General features: G+C 42.4%; 1 protein-coding gene across 5 annotated transcripts in view; it reads right to left on the bottom strand.

The window, feature by feature from the left end:
* Window positions 1-15: 15 nt before the first annotated feature.
* Window positions 16-22,389, bottom strand: part of rxrba (retinoid x receptor, beta a) — a 33,365-nt gene continuing 10,991 nt past the window's right edge. For 2 of the 5 annotated variants that reach the window (XM_070547577.1, XM_015974006.3), the window contains 4 exons: window positions 20,184-20,219; window positions 18,627-18,718; window positions 18,436-18,541; window positions 17,989-18,365 (listed from right to left, as the gene is read on the bottom strand). In XM_070547577.1, the coding sequence (XP_070403678.1) occupies window positions 18,218-18,365; window positions 18,436-18,541; window positions 18,627-18,718; window positions 20,184-20,219 (382 nt within the window). In that variant the 3' untranslated portion in view covers window positions 17,989-18,217. Of the gene's footprint in view, window positions 134-17,988; window positions 18,366-18,435; window positions 18,542-18,626; window positions 18,719-20,183; window positions 20,220-22,389 lie in introns of those variants that run through there. The other 3 variants (XM_070547578.1, XM_015974008.3, XM_070547579.1) reach the window with 2 other exon arrangements.

The raw sequence follows: 22,389 nt of genomic DNA, 5'->3' as shown, positions 1-22,389 counted from the left end.
GCTGTAGCTGTAGCTTGTGGGGGTGTTAGTTCCTCTCACAGAAAGTCAGCCGCGAAGGGGAGCCCGACTGTACCTTCTGCGAGGCAGCAGACAAAAAGGCACGCCTCTGGAGACGTCTTCACCTCGTTCCGTCCTGATGGGGTACAACAGCGTGTGTCAGCACATGAAGTCTAATCACTAAAACGGGGTTTGGGCGAATAAATATCTTTAATCTTAACGTTTAACCCCTTCGTGCTAAAGCCCCATTGAGTCAGACTGGGTACGAGGACCCAGAGTGCAGAGAGACCTGGAGTCACGTTCCCTCTCACTCGCTCTTTTTTCCCTCTCCCCTTCTTTACTTTCTCACACAGAGGGCGACCGGTGAGTGTGTGTGAGTGCGTGCATGTGTAAGTGAGTGCGTGCATGCGTGGAATGGGCAGAGTGGATGGTAAAGGAGAGGAAGAGAGGGCGTGCGTAATTGCGCGCTCGGCGCACGCAGATGTTCAGAAGTTTACGGGAGTAGGTCGAACTGTTAATGAGAGGCATTTAGAAACATTTCAGCTGACACACAAACGACAATGGCGTCTTTATTTCAGCTGCGTGTTTGTGGTCTGATGCTGGTCAGAGGGACAGCTGAGGGGGAAATAAACTTTATACATTCAGATTTTCTGTTAAATATATTAAATATTTCAAAATGCTACAAGAAAAGGGATATTTTTATGTTTATCCACCTCTTTTTTGTGTCTAACTGTTTTGGTGAACCGAGCAGGTAAACTGGAACCAGTTGGAATGAGCTGAGAGGCAGAATAGAGCCAGCTCTGAAACAACCAATCAGATTTCCGTCCGCGCAACTAACCACGCCCCTTTGCTCCATCCGGAAATCGCCTCTGAATCTGACTGGTCAGTTACACGTAACCTTAAAGCATCAGTTCATGTAGAAGAGAGATTTAAACATGGATGTAACCTGTGATGTGATTTATCTTAATCTAAATTTTATTCAAATTTATAAATTATTATTTTAAAAATCCTTAAAAATGACCACAAATCTTTGGAATTATATCACATTTTACTTAAGTTTTCCAATTATCTCCACCTCCCATACACATGCACACATACCCTAAATTGCCACTGATTGCATTTGTGCAAAAACACTTTTAGCTTCCAGACTAAAGAAAAAATTCAAAGCAACGTTCACATCCACTTGTCATAAACACTTAAAGCATCTTCCGTGTCATGTTCAAAGCTCTCCCATGTGCCCAGCAGCCGTCTGGCTCTTAAACGTTCCTGCCTCTAAGCCCATGGTTAGTCACTTTCTTTGAAAGCAGACTTCAGATCCACAAAGCAGTAATTAACCGTAATCATCCCCGATGCGCTGCACCACTCACTCTTTCTTGCCACCTTTCATTTCTTCACCCATTTGTGTTTTCTTTTCTGAGGGGTGTGTTTGTAATCTGTGGTACTTTCCAGGATCACTCCCCTCATTTTAATTCTTTCTCTGGCCTCAGAAACGACAGCAAAGTGTGCAAAAACTGCTTTTGTGTACAGAACGACTGGATTAGGAAAGATTACAAGCCCTGGATTAAATAAGACGCCTGAAAAAGAAGAAATCTGTGTTTACACCTTAAATAAAAATAAAAATGTGTCCCATTATATTGAAGTAACAGGTCATTTTAATGTATTTTGATGAGGTGAGGAGTGTTTCTTATAATTTATAGACTTAAACTAAATGTCACGCGTGTCAAACAGGCTTTTCTGCTCAACTGGGTTCATAAATGAGGCAAAACTTTCTAATACTGGCAGGAATTTCCAAGCAGATCATGACCTGCTACTTACTAAAATTATATTTTAGGTTTCCATCATTGGGGCAAATAAAAGAATCTAAAGGCAACACCAGAATGTGTTACGCCTGCAGGTTGGGATCACTCTGAGTCTAAACGTGAACCCCTCTGTAGCCAATAACAGTTTCTTCTGGTCGTTAAGGTGATGAAATGTGAAAGGCCGGCTCTAAAGCAGCATTTAGCCTGCCCCCGTTGGATTATTGCAGTAATATGGTGTAACAGCAAAATGCAAGAGGGTGACCACGGGGATTTGGATTTATCTTTCTAAATGAATGAAAGCACAAATTTGGTGGAAGCTTACAGCTGTGCGTTGTCATAAAGTAGTCCCAGGTCTAAAATGTCGCCTGTGATTCCTTCGTGTTACGTTTTATTTTCACTTGTAGTCAATCTGATTAACAGAATTAGGATCACTACTGAGTGATTTTAAGGATTTTTTATTTTTTTTGCTCACAATGCTAGTTGGTCCCATTCACTTACTGTGTTTATGCTAAGCTAACGCTAAGGGAGTACAGCTGGGTCAGAAGAATGACTGGGCTGGTTACAAATGTTTTTCCCACTCATCAAATTATCACTTTGGGTGGAATACCCCTTAAAAAAACTTTTTTGTGGTGCTTCATAAATTTTGTTCCCTGGGATTAGTGGGTGAAAAACTTGTCAATATATTTTCAAGAGTTTAAAAGCTGCAGTGTTTTAGATTTTTGGCTGTCTGCAAATTTGAAGACTGTAAAAAGAAGAAAATGTGCTGCTAAATCTCTAAGTGCTGTATTTTTAATAAAGAGTCACTCGATCAGTGATTCTGCAAAAGAATGAGCTGAGATGCCGTGGACCATCATGAGAAATCAGGAATGCACAAAGTTCTGCGTTTCAGATTAAACTAAAAAAATAACGTTTTTTGGGTTCTTGAATGAAGAAAAAATCCATTCACCCAATAAAATCAAACCAGTGTGTTGTGGAAGGCTACAGAGCAGCTGCAGGGATGCAAACTAAATGTAATTAATATAAAAGTTAAATAAAAATCCTGAATTCAAAACATGACATTAAACTATCTTATGTGCAACCGTGTTATCTTTACTGAGATGTTGTTTTCTTTGCAGGAGGTTTTGTTTTGCATCAGACTCCAGGAAACACTTCCTCATCGTGGCAGCGCTGGCTTTTATTTTGGCGGTCTGCACACACTGGACCGAGTGTTTCTTTTTGAGGACAGGCTGTTTGTTTCTGGCCTCAATTTGCTCAGAAAGAAGACACCGCAGGCTGTAAAAAGAGACACCCCAAGAGACACGAGAGGTTTATGCTGGTGCTGGAGGTCGCCTGTAAGAGCAAGATTTATTGATTTGGTCCCGGGTCTTGATTTAACCAAAAACAAAAAATATGTGAAGCAATAATAGATTTTATGGAATGTCCTAATGATTGGTGTTGGATTCTCGAGTAAATTAGGCTTTACATGTTCCTACTAGACTTCTGACCCAGCTACAGGATTTAGAGTCAAAATTAAGTTTAACAGGAAGAATTTGAGGGCGTTGTGTTAGCTTGATATCCATCCATTCATCCATTATCATCCACTTATCCGAGAGGCCCAGACTTCCCTCTTCCCAGCCACTTGGGCCAGCTCCTTCTGGGGGAATCTGAAGGTGTTTCCTCGCCAGTTGAGACAAAGTCCCTCCACCGTGTCCGGGGTCTACCTTTAGGCCTCCTCCTGGTTGGACGTGCCCGGAAAACCTCACCAGGAGGCATCCTAACCAGATGCCCGAGCCACCTCAACTGGCTCCTCTCGATGTGGAAGAGCAGCTAATCTACTTCGAGCCCCTCCCGGATGACCGAGCTTCTCACGCTATCTCTAAGGGAGAGCCCAGCCACCCTGCAGAGAAAACTCATTTCGGCCGCTTGTATCCGTGATCTCGTTCTTTCGGTCTCTACCCAAAGCTCACGACCATAGGTGAGGGTAGGAACGTAGATCGACCGGTAAATCGAGAGCTTCGCCTTCTGACTCAGCTCTTTCCTCACCACGACAGACCGGTACAACGCCCGCATCACTGCAGACGCAGCACCAATCCACCTATCGATTTTGTGTTCCGTCTTTCCCAACAATAGCTTAAAAAAACCTGATTTGTAAACTAGAGCTTACTTAGGCTTAAAACATCATCTAAAATTTTTATTTTGTATTGATTTAATATTGTAAACGAGTCTTATCACATCTAATTATTTATTTGTGCTGTTGCAGCAAATATCATCAGAGTCTGATGCGGCTTTAACCTGTTTCCTCCAGCGCCCACGCTCAGTTTCATCCACACAAACTGAGCATCCACATAATGGAACGTCCATAAACTCCGAAGACGACTCGGCATGACTTCATCCTCTGGAAACAGAGCTGTGGCGTTCCTCAGATGCTGAGGCAGGTGTTCCTAGTCGTCACATCCTGATGAAAACCTACACAGAAGGTTAAAACAAACCCTCCAATCATAAAACTAAACTCCACTGTCAGCTACGTCTGAATTAATAAAAACTTGTAATTAGCTGGGATGATACTTAAAGGGACACAAGGAGCCAGAAACCACGTTGCCTTGAAGAAAACCGGGATCAGATGTAGCCACCCATGAAACTGAATCCTCACGAGTCGTCCAGACAGACCCGACGTGTGACCGAGTGAAATATGAAAGGGTGATTAGTACAGCTGACTAAACCGCCTGGTGCGGCAACATCTGGGTCAAAGTAAGCAAGGGAAACTTCAAGGCTGGAGGAGACGGGAGGCCAGAGAGCAGCAGAGGTGGCATCGACTCTGCAGGATGGACCCAGTGAGTGCCTGTGGGCAGCTCGCTCTCTGTGGGCTATTTCCAAAAGGAGAACCTTATAATTACAATAAAGCGACCATATTATCCAGTTGACTTCCTTGAAAAGTCTGTATTTTACAGGGCAGGGCCACTAACGCACACACACACACCCAGCAAGCCACAACACACTGAAATAGATCAGAGCAGGGAGGAAAGGAAACGGAGAAAGGGAGTGGACCGATGGGGGGGGGTCAAAGAGTGTGTACAACACACTCAGCTCAAAGGGATGAAGCTGCAGAAGGTGTGCTGAGCCAGGTTAAAAAAAGGTAATCTGGACAGAGAATAGGTCAGTGAAGTTTAATCTGGGTACAGCTGACCACATAACCAAATAGGCAGGAGGGGGGAGGAGGTACAGTGAGGGTGCACACAAGTGGGTGTGTTTTCTGAGTGGGGTGAGTGTCCGTGAGCTGATGTATAGCAGAGTGTGTGTGTGTGTGTGTGTGTGTGTGTGTGTGTGTGTAGTGTGTAACGTAAACACGTCCTTTGAGGAGGTTTGATGCTCTGAAGGAGATCTGGGTTCTCTCCCACTTCAGAATTTCTCTTTTCTTACGTTCATTTAGTTTCTGTCTTTCAACACAAAGCAATTCTTCTCTGGGAGTTTGGAGGCAGCATTTCCTTCGTCTTTAAAAATAGGAGTGGGTGAACTCCGAGATTTGCTCAATTTAGCACAATTATCCTCAGCTAGAAGGTAATTTGGCCAGATGGCGTATAACGGCCGGACTAATAAAGGGCAGCAAGAGGGAAGTTATTTCAGAATATTTGAAGTTTAGGTTTCGTTTGTCAGAAACATAAACTCATGTACTATAAAAGCCACTCTGTGCTTCACAGAGACGTTTAAAAGATTAATATCAAAACATGGAACTGAGACATGTGCCCAAATGTAATGCAACCGTCTCCATTTCTCTGTTACACATGCCGGGGAGTATTGTCTACGTTTGACAAACCACATGTAGATCAGAATCGAAACGCTCAAATCCCTGAAGTGAAGCAGAGCCACAGATGGAGGAGAGCGATAGGACTCACACGAGGAAACGGCTGCCTGGGAGGGGACGCTCAGGGCCGTGGAAAGGTACAGGCAGGAAAAATCACAGGAATGAATAGAGTCGGGGGGGGGGGGGGGGGGGGGCACAGGCATGTGGAGGGTGAGAGGGAATGAATGAGGACCATTGATGAGGAGAGAGAGTCTGGACAGAAGTAAAGAGCTGGAGGGATCAGAGGTATTTACATGTGGAGGTTCCAGAATAAAACAGAGGTGTGGATGGAGAGATGGATGGATGGATGGATGGATGGGTGGAAGGAGAGATGGATGGATGGATGGATGAATAGATGGATGACATATGGATGGATGGATGAGTAGATGGATGGATGATGGATGGATGGATGGTTGATGGATGAATGGTGGATGGATGATACACGGATGGATGGATGGATGGATGGATGGGTGGAAGGAGAGATGGATGGATGGATGGATGAATAGATGGATGACATATGGATGGATGGATGAGTAGATGGATGGATGATGGATGGATGGATGGATGGTGGATGGATGAGTAGATGGATGGATGATACATGGATGGATGGATGGATGGATGGTTGATGGATGAATGGTGGATGGATGAATGCATTGATGGACAAATGGATGGGTTGATGGATGATACATGGATGGATGGATGGATGGATGAATAGATGGATGACATATGGATGGATGGATGAATAGATGGATGATACATGGATGGATGGATGGATGGATGGATGGGTGGAAGGAGAGATGGATGGATGGATGGATGAATAGATGGATGACATATGGATGGATAGATGAGTAGATGGATGGATGATGGATGGATGGATGGTTGATGGATGAATGGTGGATGGATGATACATGGATGGATGGATGGATGGATGGTTGATGGATGAATGGTGGATGGATGAATGCATTGATGGACAAATGGATGGGTGGATGGATGATACATGGATGGATGGATGAATAGATGGATGACATATGGATGGATGGATGAGTAGATGGATGGATGATGGATGGATGGATGGTTGATGGATGAATGGTGGATGGATGATACATGGATGGATGGATGGATGGATGGTTGATGGATGAATGGTGGATGGATGAATGCATTGATGGAAAAATGGATGGGTGGATGGATGATACATGGATGGATGGATGGATGGATGAATGGTGGATAGATGAATGCACTGATGGATGGATGATGGATGGATGAATAGATGGATGATACATGGATGGATGGTTGATGGATGGATGGATGAATGGTGGATAGATGAATGCATTGATGGACAAATGGATGGATGGATGGATGGATGGATGGATGGTTGATGGATGGATGGATGGATGAATGGTGGATAGATGAATGCATTGATGGATGGATGGATGGATGGATGGATGGTGGATAGATGAATGCGTTGATGGACAAACGGATGGATGAATACATGGATGGATAGACAGATGGATGGATGAAAGGATGGATTGATGATAGATGGATGGATGCATGGATGGATGGTTGAATAGACAGATGGATGGATATAAAGGATGGATGAATGTATGAATGGATTAATGGATGGATGGGTGGATGAATGCATTGATGGATAGATGGATGAACGAATGAATGCTTAGATGGATGAATGAATGCATAGATGGATGGATGTATAGACAGTTGGATGGATGAAAGGATGGATGGATGATAGATGAATGGATGCACATCTGACTAAAACAAGGTGACTTTAGAACATTTCTATGTTTTCAGTGTAAAACTTAAGAATTAGTAGATGAAATAAATTTTTTTTACTTATTAAAACTGTTCATCTATGATGAAATGTTTAAAATTCAAAACACACCAAAGTCATGATGAGCTACGGTGGAGCCGCACACCCTAAACCACACAGGTACATCTAGACAGGTGCACGACGAGTCTCTCTTTATTTCACAGCTGGTCAGGTTTTATTAATGAGGCTCAAAGTTAAAAATAACCTGAAAGCTCAATCTTAACTTGTATTCAGACATTTATTATTCAGCCTACTTTAATTTATTGATTCTAAAAATATCACAAAAAAAGCTGCAGATATAAATCTGTGATGATCTGACCTCTTAAGCCTAAACACGTTGTGGTTCCCTGAGAAAGAACCAGAAAGAATTTCTTAATTGATTCTGTCGACAAAAGATCATCAGTGACGAGCAGCAAGCTTCCACTGTGGTTTTCCTAATTGTAAAGGATGAAAAAGGAGAAGCCCCAAGAATGTGAAGCATCACAAGCATCCAGCTGGGTAAATGATGGAGGGACAGATGGCCGCCAAGCCCCACTGTAACCATGACTCGCTCATGGACCCTGTGGGGTCGAGGTGAAGGTCAGGTGATGTCAGGGTGACATCGTGGTGAACTTGGTGTTAAATGAACTGTGTGTGTGTGTGTGTGTGTGTGTGTGTGTGTGTGTGTGGGGGGGGGTCTTTAATATCAGCTGTTGAGCTTTAGGCTCAGAGGAATAATAAACCTCATTGAGAATCTGTCAACCGTTATTTACTGCACAACAAAACCTCTCAGCTTCGCTCATAGATTTAATAATAAATAATACATTAAATAATATAAAGGAAAGTGACACAATCAGTAAGTACGTTTAGCAACCGAATGTTTCAAAATAAAAGAGAAAAAGAGTTGCACAGAAACTTTATTCCACAGGTATCATTACAGCAGAGTTTCAAAATAAACGTTTCCAGGTGCTAAACTGACCTACACCCGAGTAAGTTACCAGAACTCAATAATTTGGAGAAAATCAACTCCCACAAAGTTTTTGTGTTCTAAAACTGAAAAATTCAAGTTTTCAGAAATTTTATTTCCTATTAAGTTTTTCATGTGCATTTAGTTTCCTGTTTCATTCAAACTACTCAAGTCAACTCAAAGTGTGGCTGCAGTCTTAATCTGCTCTCTGATGGAAACTTTAGATCTAAAGTAAAATATGATGAAAGATGAGCTCAAATTGTTGATTAACTCAAAATAAAAATAAATAAATCAGTAAATAAACTGGAAACATTACATTAAGGTAATAGCTAAACGCTTTCTTTAATAGCAGACATGTAATCCTCTCCTTAAGCGCTCCACTTGTTGGTAAAAGTCACACCAGGTGAACTCAAACTAAACCGAAAACGACAGCTTCCCCAGATCAGAGGAGGTAGAGTTCCACCTTCACAGAGTCGCTGACAGAGGGACTCCTCAGCCGCTCCAGGTCATAAGGAATGCACCAGGGGAGAGGGAGGGAATGTACCACAGGGGTGTTGAGGAAGGGGGTAGGGTGGCAGCAAAGGAAACACAGAGGGGGGAAACAGTGGAGCCTTTTGTGAGACTGGCAGCTCCTGAAAGCTGGACCTGCTCTCTGAGTACAGTAGTGAGGAGGAGAGGAGCCTGGGAGGAAGATGGGCCTGAAGGGAAGGAGGAGAGCTTTGAGAGCAAAGGGTGGAGAAGTGGAGAAGTTAGCCGGTGGAGGTTTTATAAATGATTCAGTAACTGATTCATAAATCTGAAAGAATGTTTAGAATAAAGCATTTCATGCAGTTTCATATATTTATTTAGGTAAAAGTAGAAGTCTGAATATGAATAGATTAAAAATTTCTGGTCAGTTATGGCATGAAAATATAAAAATATATACATTTAGAGAAGTTTAGGTGAGAAACCCGTCTACTGTGACAAACGGAGGCGCACATGATCAGTGATCCTGGTTCTGCTGCAAAGCTGATCCAACAGATCAGAAACTTGTGTTTTAAACTCGAGGAATTACGCAGTTTTCAAATCAGATTTTCAGGTTTGTCAACTAAAATGTGGAGGTTTGTAAAAGTTTCCATTTGCAAAAATAAAGATTTAGACAAGAACTTCTACCTGAACATCAGAACAAAATATTTAATTTCCGTTTTTACGGTTTAGCTCCTCACATTTTTACAGATTAAGAAAAGACAAAAGAGGAAAGTTTAAACGAGGAGGATGAGAAGAGAATTAGGACCCAAGGAAGTGATGAAGCAGCCGTCCCAATTACACACACACACACGCGTTACAGAAAGGAAAAACAAATAACTACATTTCCAAAGCAAAAGGAGGATTTGTTCAGGGCAGCGGAGCCTCTTAATGAGGTCAGGGAAAGCAGCAATAAAAACAATCCATCTGTAATGGTCATGAGCTCATTCCAATCTGTCAGGCCTTTGAAAAGCCATCAAAGAGCTTTTCATCTCTGGTTCAGTCTCATCCGGGCTTTTAGCGAATGCACAAAACACACACCAACCCAGGAGGAAGAAGGAAAACCCCACCCTCCCTCTTCCTTTTGTCTTCCCATCATCTTCTCTCATTTTCCCCTCGTTCGCTCATGGCAAACAGACAAAAACCTCAACACACACACACACACACACACACACACACATTAAGAAGCTTCCATACCAGTTTCAAGATTTAAATTGGTCTCAAGTGACTTTTCCTATAAAAGTGTACAAAAACATTTCAATAATAATTCTGTCTGAAAGCTCGTTTATAAGAAATTCTAAACGGTTTCAGGAAATCTTGCTTCAAATATGATCTGTAGCTGAAATCGCTGTCGGGGAGACAAGCTTCTCTTGAATTCAGAAAGTTCTTGTTGCCTGCGGAGGAACTGCAGGTGGACATGAGCATGTTTGCTGTAACCTGGCATCAAGCATCTGTCAATGCTGTTCATGTTCCTGTTACTTACTTAATCTCACTTTTGGGATTTACGGAACATAATCTCGGCCGTTCCTGCAGCTTTTAGATTTTATTTTAGGTAGAAGTTACATTCTTAATGAAAAGAGCTCAAAACTATGAAAGTGATGCTGATGATGCAAATATAAACATACATTTCCCTTTTTCTCTCACTACAGAGATAAGAGATTTACGTGAGAATGCTCTAAAAGCACTTCAACACCCCAGAAGAGTTCCTGCTGCGTTTGCGTGTCGTCTCACCAGCTGATGCTCCAGATACTTCCCTCAGGAAGCGGGTGGAAAACATCCTGAGGGACATTTTGTGTTCTCACGCACCATTCTCTGTAAAACACCCAGAAAATCTCAAGAGTCGCAGTGCGAGTGTGAAAAACGTCCCAAAACACAAGTTTCAGTAAATTAAAGCAGTTACCAAAAAGCGACATTCATATTTTAAATCAAATGCTAAATTTATTGCAGATTCAGTTTTTGCTGACTCTGGAACATTTTAACCTCCAAGGATTTCTGACTGTCTGCCATATTCTCCTGATTACAAAGACCATCTGTCCGCAAACGCAGGATTATATATTTCGTGTTTCTCCCACATTTAGCTCAGTCATCTAAGTGCACCTTGGCTCACATTTGGTCTGTTTATAACCCAAAAAGGTCCCAACATGTGATTATAACTGAGAGAACACGGGACAGCGGCTGGCCAGGGGTTTGCTTTTTGCTAAATGTTTTTACAAAGTCATTCCTAAAGTTTTTCCTTCTTTTCCAGACAGTCTGGACTTCTGAGATCCAATCCGATCGTACATGAATGCTCACGCGTGAGTTTTTATTTGTTCTATAAAATATATAATGTGAAATTGTAAATAGATGCTTGCAGTTCTTCCAGAGGATTTTGACAAACTTATTGATACTTAAACACTTTGTGCATCAGTGAAGAATAGATGTAGTTATTTAAAAAGGAAAATAAATGTATAAAAACTTAAAACCTTGAGTTAAATTTTTGATTTCAGTGTTTATTTTATTGCTTAGGTCTGCTTGACAGACCAGAAAATAACAGTGAGGATCAAACCCACCTGGTGCATTGCCTTGTCTGCAGAATGTGACCCTCAATTAAGCCCTGTTCTCTACAGGTGTGTGTGTGTGTGTGTGTGTGTGTGTGTGTGGACCTTCACCACACAGGATCCAGCCAATCCCTGCTGCCAAGCAACTTCAAACACGGTTTGTTTATTCGGTGCACAGCAATAACATTCACCTGGTGAAAAGTGAAATTTCTGTAGAAATCAGGAGGAATTTGACCCTCAGCATAAAGGTGTCTTTCTGCAGCTTCACATACCAGCGGAGGGCAGGAGGAAGGCGTAGAGCCAGAGGGAGGCAGGGAGGAGAGAAACCAAGGCAGAACATTTAAGGTTGACGGGAAAAAGACGAAGCGGAGGGAGAGAGGACATGAAAGATGGAGGGAGCTGTGAGGAAGATGAGGGACAAAAAAAAGAGGATGGGGAACTCTGAAGAATTAAGTTGGCTCAAAATAAATACCAAACACACAAGAAGATAAAAAAAATAAAACAGAATTACTTTGATTTTAAACCACTTAGTCACGATGATTTAGTGATTCTGTAAAAAAGCAGAACTTTCACCTGCAGGAAGTCACTTTTTAAAAAGATTGTACATTTATAAATACAGCCAGATTCTTCTAATAAAATATAAAACTTCTGGTTTTTTAGTAAAGACGCTTCTGAAGGAGCCTCAACAGAGCGCTCATTGTCTGCTCCCTCTGGTGGTACTACATGTGACACTTCCGATAGGATCTCTGAACGTTCATCTTCATTTTATCTGATCATTTCACTTAGAAAAATCATTATTGGCTCCTAATTTATATTAAATCATTAGAAATCCCCATGAGAATAATCTTAAATTAGGTCAAATTTATTATTTATGATAAATTAAACAAAAGTTAATCTCAGTTATTCTTTAATGGAGGAAAAATCCTCAGAGATTATGAGTAAGAAGTCAAATATATGAAGAGAGAAAGACTAATTTCTAAACTATGCACAACTATAATATTCAACTATATGTTTAAAAAGATGTATATGTTTGAGTGAACAGAGCCTCCAGTGTGGGGTGACTGTTTAATCAGCCGTGCTGCATTCTTATTGGCCACGGTGAGTAACGAAGGTGGGGAGCGCCTCCTTACTCAGGAACTCCGATCGAAGGAAGGGAGGTGGTGGAGCGGACAGGAGACGTTGGGACGTTGTCAGGACTAAAGGTCAGTGCTCCCTCTAGAGGTCCAGAACCAGGAGTGCAGAGCCCGTGGTCAGCCGGGGCCCGGGGGTCCTGCTGGACTGAGAGCATCGCTTCTCCGGGAGACGGTCCGAGACCAGGTGTGATGTTCAAACACATCCATCATCAGGTTAAGCTGTCTGATTTTTTTATTATGCATCATTACTGCAAAAGTATCATCTGTTAAACACAAAGGCTGGGCTTTCTCTCCACAATAAATGAAAACAGAGTATTAAAACTTTTACTCAGACATGGTACAACAAACAGAAACAAGATTCAGAATGACGGAAAAAAAGTTGTTTTTTCTTCTTCTTTTAATCCCCAAAAGCACAAAAGTCGATCAGCTCCACGTGTCAGGTGGAGAACACAAACAGGACGAAGGACAGACACGACAGAAGAGACAAATGAAGCAGAAAAGTGACAGATTCTTCTTGATTTTTCAGTTTTTGCATTTGTTTAATACTTTGTAACAAAGAAAAGGTGAACACGCGTCGCTGACACGAGGGAGACGCGGAACAAGACAACGAAAAGGTGTGAAAGCTTCAAAGGTGAAGAGTAAACCATTAAGGAAGATCTTCGATCTACGGTTTTCCTCTCGATCATCAGCCTGATCCTAGATTGTTTAAACCCCGGTCCTTTTTTTATTCTACCCTTTATTAAACCCAAACCATAAAGAACACCAGCCTCCTTCTTTAAGAGAGACGTGACGTTTTATCGTTTCCTCCGGCCAGGTTCTGGTCAGAGGAGCTTCCTATCAGCCAGAAACCACAAACAGTTTCTCTGAAATGCTCCAACTCTGGACACGTTAGGACCATCAACCTCACTAAGAAAAGCAGGTCCAGAGTTCTCCTCCTCTTCTATTCGTTCCTTATTTGCATTTCACCCTTATTGTCGTGTTGCACGACGCTAGAAAAGCACCAGAGCACAGCTCGAGCACCAGAGGGATCCACACTCTGGTCTGTCCTCTCCACTAGCCGTCATTAGGGCCCACGTTTAGAACGCAGACCCCTGACAGCGGCTCACACTGTGCTGTAAAATGATCCTAAAACACAAACCAGGCGAGGACTGAGTGGCCCTGTTTAAGATGGCTGCAGACAGCTTGGCAGTGATTAAAGACGGTGAGGGTGGGGCCTCCAAGGCCGCGTAGCGCAGACCGAACCTGATTAAAACAGCACAGGCCTCGGATCACGGGCAACGCCGCCCTCACCTCTAATCTACACAATGATCAAGTTTTCAGTCAAAGCTCGCCATCCAATAAAAAAGCCTTTTTAAATGTTTTAACGTCTTTACTCTTAAAACACAAGAAATTTCAAAATGTAACAAAGATGGCGACAACAATACTGCTACACAGTCCAAAGGTCACAGCATGCGTCTGCCTTGAGTGCACACTTGCAATGACAAACATTTGTGGGCGGCGCGGTGCGATTCGGCGCCCTCTGGGGAGGATCGCGGATCGCCGCAGCTCTGCCGTCAAGTAAAGTAGTTAAGCAACGAGGGACACTCGCTCCCATTCTCCTTCTCCTCAAGGTCGTCCCATGAAAAAGCTTCACATTCTCACACGGCCCGAGAATCTTACGTTTAGTTTAAACTCGCTCCCGAAGCAGAGTGATTCTGAGTTTAGAAGCTGTTCGGGTTCAGGTGCAGCGTCTGAGATGGAGCAGGAGGAGGCAGCGGCAGCGTGCTGATAAAGCTTCCATCGTACCTCCATTTCCTGCACCCTCTGTTTCACTCGCTCTGCTCAACACTCAGCCAATCACAGCCAAAGTTACAGTTTCTGCCCGTTTAAAGTGTAGCTGCAGATGTGCATAAAAACATGGCCTCACATACTAATGAAATATCCAACCACCAGCTTCTGCTAAAACGTCTGCCTGCTCAGCAAAGCTAGAAGTGGCGTAGCTTAAAGAGCAAGTCACCCCCCAAACCAACTTTTTTTTCCTGATAAACTATATAAATGTGTGTCTAATCGTGCTGCAGACACGTGTCGTCAATAGTTTTGCATTTTAGTTAAAATTTTAATTTTCTGCCTAAAACTGTCAGTGTTGTGCCGTTGTCGGGTAAAAACTCTGCACTGCATTTGAATTAAAATCTGCCATCGCTATTGGCTAAGAGGTACCCTAGAACGTTAGCTGGTACCATATGATGTCACAATGTCATTGTGAGCCTGTGTGTGTGTGTATTGGTTAGCGGCTCTGCCCTCTAGGGTCTGCTAGGCAACATTTGTTGTTGTTTCAAACAGGAAGTGGGAGCGGAGTAATACTCTGGTAGGGGGTGACTTGCTCTTTAAGAAGCTGCACTGAGTCTGTAGCTTAATCATTCAACGCTAAGCTTATAGCACAAATAATCATAATTAAATAAAAACAGAGATGCTAAAGCAGAGCTAAATAAGTCACTGATGCATGGAGGGGTGGGAAGTGATGTCACTGCCAATCATCAGGTAACAGACGAACAGAAAAGTAACTCACTTATTCTAAAAGGATGGTTGAACCGCGCCAACAGAAAGGAATTTAAGCACAAACAACCCACGCTTTACTAATAAAAGTTGTTTTTAATCTCTACTGGTTTGCCTTCAGCTCATAAATGACTGAATTCATTCCCATCCTGGATTATGAACACGGTGCCGTAGCAGAAGGCTCCAACGTTCAACAAAGGAAGTTCTAAAAAGAACGTCTGACCCAACCAGAGATTATTCATTCAAGCGCCTACCCGACAGCCGAGGCGGTTCCAGGAGAGAAGCTCTGAGCTGAACTCGCTTCCTTCCTCCTCGGCCCGTTTCAGGATGGCTGAACTCTTCTAACCCTAAATCTCACCGTTCGCTCAAACAAACCGACTCGCATCACCGAATCGTCGACACAGCAAAAAAAAAAAAAACGCCGGCAGAAGTCGGTGCGTCACCATCATCTTGCTTTTCTTGAGTCAGTTTTGTTGCATAAAAACTCGACTTCTCAGAAAGAAAAAACAAACGGAGATGATGCCACTAAGCTAAACAAGCGCACATAAAGAAAACAACAATTAACCGTCTAACGTGTAAAAGAGATCACCTGTCTGACAGGTCACCTGCCAGCCTAGTCCACTTTGTGTGGCGCTGGCTGAGGATTCTCTCTGAGACGTTTTGGGACCACAAGCTAACTCTGGATGAAGACGGAGGATCCAGCTGCTTCCTACGTCTTCTCCAGCTTTCCTCCGGTCTAAAATAACAACAATAAAAGGCCGCCTCTGTCTGAAAGGGAACAGCCAACACTTACCAGAACTAAGCTGACGTCATTTTCCACATCTATGGATCTATAATAAAGAAGGTCATGAAACGATAGAGGACTAGATCTAAGAAGGTGTGGAGAACGGCTGATTTGTCTGTGATTGCATACTCTGATTGCATTGATGAAAATGTGCAAGTCTTTAAAAGACCACATGAAGCGTTTAGCACCTGGAAGAAGAGCTCTTCGCCGTAGAACGATACTGCACAATGCTTTTCTAGTTTCTACTGGATGTGGTGACCAAGGAGGCTGAAACTACTTCAGAAATCAACACTCAGACACCCCACAGCCCAAAGTGGAAGTAAATCTCTGTGTACCCCGGTATTGCTCGTTTTAGTGTGTAGATGGTTTAATTCTTCTTCTGATTGTGGCCAAAGCTGCATGTGAAGCTGCACGTGACTTTCCACTGCAAAATTCAGACCCGGGTCCTCACAAGTGTCCATCACAGTAAATATCAAGTGCTAATGTCAACAAAAACATCCTCAGTTACCGGGAACAACAGGAAACGTTGGCAGAAGGTGGTGCAAAAGCAGCAGCGAGGTGTGGTTTGGCCCTGGGCTCAACGGCAGCTTCACGGCGAATCTGAACAGCAAAAAAATAAAGTTTCTATTTTATCTGCTGGAGCCGCACGAGTCGCTCCGACGTGTCAGCGGGTCGTTTGTGTCTGAGCGACTCCTCTGCTTTTTTTGGTATTATTTACATCTATGGTACAAAAGTCTCAAGCATTGATCCAAACACAAAGTTTCCACATCTGCAGGTAGTAGATGTAGGATTCCCGTTATTCCCTCAAACACGAACGGGTCTGATTATTGCATCTGCAGCAGCAGGATGCTGAAGAACCAGCAGGTCAGCAGAAATCTTTCTAACGTGTCAAATTTGATGCTGATTCGTCTTTTTTCTTCTTCAAATATCGTAATGCCGGCGTCACTTTCAGCTACGGTTTTAGGGCCAAGCTGGAATCAGCTTACAGCGCCGCGTTTTCAAGAGGCCAGAGCTGACTGGAGCAACGCCTCTCACAAATCCCAAACAGTCCAAGGACACTTCAAAAAGTGCTGGGTAGAAAAGTCAAACGTCAGATATATTTATTCACTCCACAGACTCGCTGACCAGAAGCCAACACGCTCAGATACAAACCGTCCAAATTATTCAGAGAGCCAGAAACGTGTTTCCTCTCATTGGCCGCCATGTTTAACCACAGGACTGGTAGTTAGGATCATTCCCCGCCCTGGTTAGCATCCGCTCAGAAGCTTACTCACCATTTATCAAGTTCAACAACAAGTGATAGGATTTTAAATGATGCAATAAGAAGAAAACCCTACACTTAGTACCTTCAAGTCCAACTTGGGTGTCTGAGAAAAGATGGCCATCTTTAGGAAACGGGAGCATTTACACGGTTACAACTCACAAAAGTGCATTAATGACCACCGGAAGAGGGAGGACTCAAGGGAGCAGAACGAGTAAAACACTTTTCCAAGCGTGAAGCGTTACTTCCCATAAGCTCCACGCCGTTTAAATGCCAAACATTTGCCAAAGTACAGATAAAATCTAAACTTAAAAAAAGAAAATTCAAGTCATTCCTCTTGTCTTCCAAAGCCCGCTGTGCGCATCAGAGTGAAGGGCCGTGGATCGTTTGCCAACGCGCTCACACACCCCTTTTTCCTGGATTTCAATGCCTTAGAAAAAGCTCTCATTTTATGAGTACAGTACTTCAAAATAGAAACTCAAACAAGTTTCAGTATGAATATTAAAAAAAAAATCTATGTTTTTCAGAGTGAATGGATTCACTGGGATGATGATAAATCGTCTCGATGGTGGACCGGTAGCTTAGCACTTGACTTTAAGCTCAAATTAAACACAAGCAACTAACCAGCTAGTTATGGAGATAACAGGTGCAGCTAGCAGTAGATGTAAGTAAAGTGAAAGAGGAGGAAAATCCCAGATATGCAGAAGCAAAAACTCACTGAAGATGAAGATCTGAAATTATAATCTCATTTAAGATTAAGACGTTTGCTGTAAGTTTGGGATAAAAGGATCTTTAGTCTTCAACCATGAGATGGGAAACTAAGGGAAAGATGGTGTAAATGCGTGTGTGTGTGTGTGTGTGTGTGTGTTAGCAAATGCTAATGTTAAGCCGTTTTACCTGTGTGTTAGCTAGATTTTATGCAACTAAAGTATGCAGGTGTGTGAAGACGGTGAACATGTGATTGTGTGTAAAAGCTGGCTCGTTCAAAACCAGCAGGAGCTGGAGGTTAGCGACCCCAACGAGAGGAGCCAGCGTTGATAATCCTGGTGTGCATCGGACCCTGACCCGGTCTGAACGCGCCTCCCTTAGGTCAGCTGGTGAGGCGCCTCCAACATCTCCATGAGAAAGGTGTCAATGGGTGTGTCGCCAATCAGTTTGAAGAAGAACAAATGCTCCAGGCACTTCAGACCGATGGAGCGCAGTGCTGGGAGTCGAAGGAGGAGCTTTGCAAACCTGGGTGATGAAGACACGGGTTGGAAAGACACCAAAGAGAAGACACCTCCCACCGACTGTTTGACCCTACCTTCCCTGCTGATCGGGGTATTTCTGCTTGCAGTAGGCCTCCAGAGACGCGTACACCCTCTCTCTCAGGAGCTCCACCTCACTGGAGTTGGACAAACCCTTGGCGTCTGCAGAAAAACAGAGGTTTACTCTTCATCCTTCAGAGATGCTTTCAGATTGATTCGCTTCATGTGTGACTGCAAGCGTCAGCACCTGGGTTAAAGAGAATGATCGCGCGAAGGCAGCCCAGCTCGGTCTTGTCCATCTGCATGTCTCTCATTTTGCTGACGAGCTCCGTCAAAACCCTGGAAAGAAAAAGGATTTGCAGTAGGAAGTGCCATCTAGAGACAATCTGATGTGTGTTAAACTGAAGAAGGAAAAAAACAGAAAAAGAGAGGCAATAAAGAAGACGATGAAAGAGGAAGATGAAGGTATTAAAAACAGACTCCATCCTCACATGATGCGATTTAAAGCTCGTTATTATCTAACTAGTGGTGGCGTGGCTGAACTGCTGGTTCTGCAGAACAAAGACTCAAAACTCAGCTGCTGCGTCCATCTGTGGCTGAGTACATCTATTTTTAAATAAATAATGAAACTGGCTGCCAAGTGTTGAAACTGAGCACGTCTGGAGAGAAAAAGGAAAGTTTCAGGCACTCAACAGATGGCTGAGGTGGTGAGAGCGATTGGCACGAAGAGATCGCGGAGTTAAGTCCTATTTTTTATTTTTGAAACACGATTCAGACAAAAATTTTGCTTAATAAATAAAACCCATTTAAGAAGATGATTAATATCTAATTTACAGAGTATAGGGTTTTAATAACGGTGTTTCATAGGTCAATCTGGAACAATTATCACTACTGTAGATTTTAATCTCAGCAGACTTTTATTTTGTTAAACTTTTAATAATAATAATAATTGTATGAGTGTTTATGCAGCTCCAGCTTTACGAACTCCGTTGTTGCTGCTGCAGAACGAATGTCCTTCCAGCACCGACTGATAAAAATAAAGTCCTGACATTTAAGAGACGTAAATTCATCTGCAGCAGCTCACGAGGGTCAAGTCTAAATGTGACGATCACACAGACGACTAAAACCAAGTCAGAAGTACAGATACAGCTTAAAAAGATCCAAGACTGTTGGAGATAATCTGTTAACGGTCAGTATTCACACCTGAGTAGATCAGCGGTCTGAATCCTGGTCCACCAGGACTCCTGTGAACATGTTTTAGTTGTTTCTCTGCTCCAACACGCCTGATTTAATGGTTGAAACACCCATTCAGCAGCTCATGAAGCTCTGCAGAAGTATATTAATCACCTATTGATTAATATCAGGTGTCATGGGAGCAGAGAAACCTCTAGAATAACAGGACGGTGGCCCTGGAGGTCCACGATTGGACCAATTAAATATTCATGCATCAAAATTCCCGCCATGCAAACAATCTGCCTTTATAAAAATATTATTTGGTTGATAAAAAGATAAATTTATATATTTCCCATGGCAGGTACTCTAGTAGGTTAACTAACCCAGTCCTCGTTTGGTTATTATGGTCCGGCTCAAATGGGAAGAAGATTTAACAAGAGACCAAATTCAACCAAAGCCCCAAACTAAAGGAATCAACGCAAATCCTTCAAATCTGTTAATGACAGGTTTCTGATTCCGGCTTCAACTCTGAAGAAAAAAACCTAAAACCGCCCGGGGTTTAGTGTGTTTACTTCACTCTGACTCAAAGAGGAAGGGTTTAAGAAAAGTGTTTGTGTGTTGGCGTAATTACCTGTCAAATATGGCCACAACCTCAGCATTGTTCACCCTGTGTATTCAATCACAATGTGTTATTACAACGTTATTACACAGGGAGAGTAACAGTATTCTGTTTGTGTACTTCAGCTCTACACGTCCACGCTTCGACTTCACAGGGTTAAGACTCAGCCGTCCACTTTCGTTAGACATTTGTTTTGATGCGTGGGCTCTTGTCTTTGTCCCGTTGTGTTGCACTAAAACACAAGTAACTATAGTTTTGTGTTATAAACAGCTAAATCTGGAAAAGCGTTGTAACTTTTACACAAACACATATTTCCTTTAGCAAAAAGGAGACTGTGAGAAATCTTAGAGCTCAAATACAAACAGCAGAAACTAATAAACAACATTATGGTCGTTTCACTTCTTCTTGCTAACATTTTCTTTCATAGTAAAGAAAAAAGTGACGAGTTGTGTAAAAATTCAAGTGTTATGGATAAAGAACTACAATTCGGAGACAGACCTGCTTTCTCTGCCATTCTAGTACCCGATAAATGGGCAGAGTTGGTGTTGATTTATAAAAAGTGTCGGTTCCTCACACAGCCGCTGATCCCAGATGTGACCAAAGTTCCAAAATGCTGGAAGTCCAAATGTATTTTTATTTTTTTAAAGCTAAAGATAAAACCACAATAATCTATTTATGATTCACGTACACAAACTCTACGTTTTTCATCTCTAACAAACTTTAAACCATAATTTAATGAGGCAGATATGAGAGAAAAGCAGGTTAACACACGGAAACGTCTGTTTTTAACAACTTATTGATTCAGGTTTAGGGTTGTCACGGTAACTGGTGTAGCGGTAAACCCCGGTACAAAAGTTGACAATAATAATAACCGTCTTGTTTCAGATAAGAGGGGCAGATAAGAGTTGGTCTCTCTCCGAGAATAATTATGAATTTAACAATGATTACTGCCTGATGACATTTTCCCACATCTGCAAAGCTCACTGGAAGGACACAAACCGAGGACAATATTTTCCTGATATAGGGTTTATTCTCACATAGGATGTGAAATTTTAACCTCACGGTTATTGTGACCAAAATTATCACGGTTTTCGGTATTATCGCGTATTTTTTTAAACGTGTTACATTTTCAGACAACTACATAAAACCTGTATATCAGGAAAATATTGTCCTCAGTTTGTGTCTAAATTTAGCCTAAAATGTGTTATTTTGTAATTATGTTATTTGTTTACATTTTTCCCCTTTAGTCTTTAAAATAGCAATATTTGCCCATAATTTCTTATTTTATGTCTGTTTGATGTCATCATTTTAAAAATATTAGATCAGATGATACTCAGTACTCAAGTAGCCTTCTAATCAGATACTTTTTTACCCTTACTTGAGTAATAAACCCTATATCAGGAGAATATCGTCCTCGGTTTGTGTCCTTCCAGTGAGCTTTGCAGATGTGGGAAAATGTCATCAGGCAGTAATCATTGTTAAATTCATAATTATTCTCGGAGAGAGACCAACTCTTATCTGCCCCTGGGAGCCCCGTAATGCATAGCGTCATTTCAACATGGGGGTGTCCGCGACACGGTTTATATGCAGGTAGCGGCGCTGCGGCTGCTTTATATAGCGACTCGTTGCATTCTCCCTCAACCCAAATCCTCAGATCACGCATCTTAGCTAAAACGCTAACGTTAGCTTACCTTGCGTTGACTGTAGAGTTGTGGGTGATGGTCACGCAGATGTGTCATGAGATTTGAAGCGTTGCTGCCTTTCACAGACACTTTTTCTGCACGTGCTGCAAACAGGATAGCCGTCTTCTATCAGCTGTCCCTCGGCATTCTTCACATATCCAAAAGATGCCCGTACTTCCCACTTTGTCTTCTTTGAGGGATAATAAATGTCCTGAGCGCTGCCGTCTCCTCCTTTGGCCATTATTTCAGCTTTAGCTTCAAGAAAGTTTTGGTTGTAAACAACAAAGTGCGCATGTGCCGCCGGCAACTTCAGCAGATGATACGGTGGCTGGTAAGGGTCACCGCGCCTACACCGTAGCCACGGTAATCCACCGAGATAATATATTTTTTTAGAAACAAGACGGTTATTATTATTGTCAACTTTTTTTACCGGGGTTTACCGCTACACCGGTTACCGTGACAACCCTACTGAACACTAACTAGAAATTCACGAAAATTTTATAGAAATAAAATAATTTTGTTTATTGGGTCTTTGG

This window comes from Nothobranchius furzeri, chromosome 19, assembly GCF_043380555.1.
Source record: "Nothobranchius furzeri strain GRZ-AD chromosome 19, NfurGRZ-RIMD1, whole genome shotgun sequence".
Lineage (NCBI taxonomy): Eukaryota > Metazoa > Chordata > Actinopteri > Cyprinodontiformes > Nothobranchiidae > Nothobranchius > Nothobranchius furzeri.
Note: the sequence above shows the minus strand (reverse complement) of the source record. Positions and strands in the feature narration are given on the sequence as shown.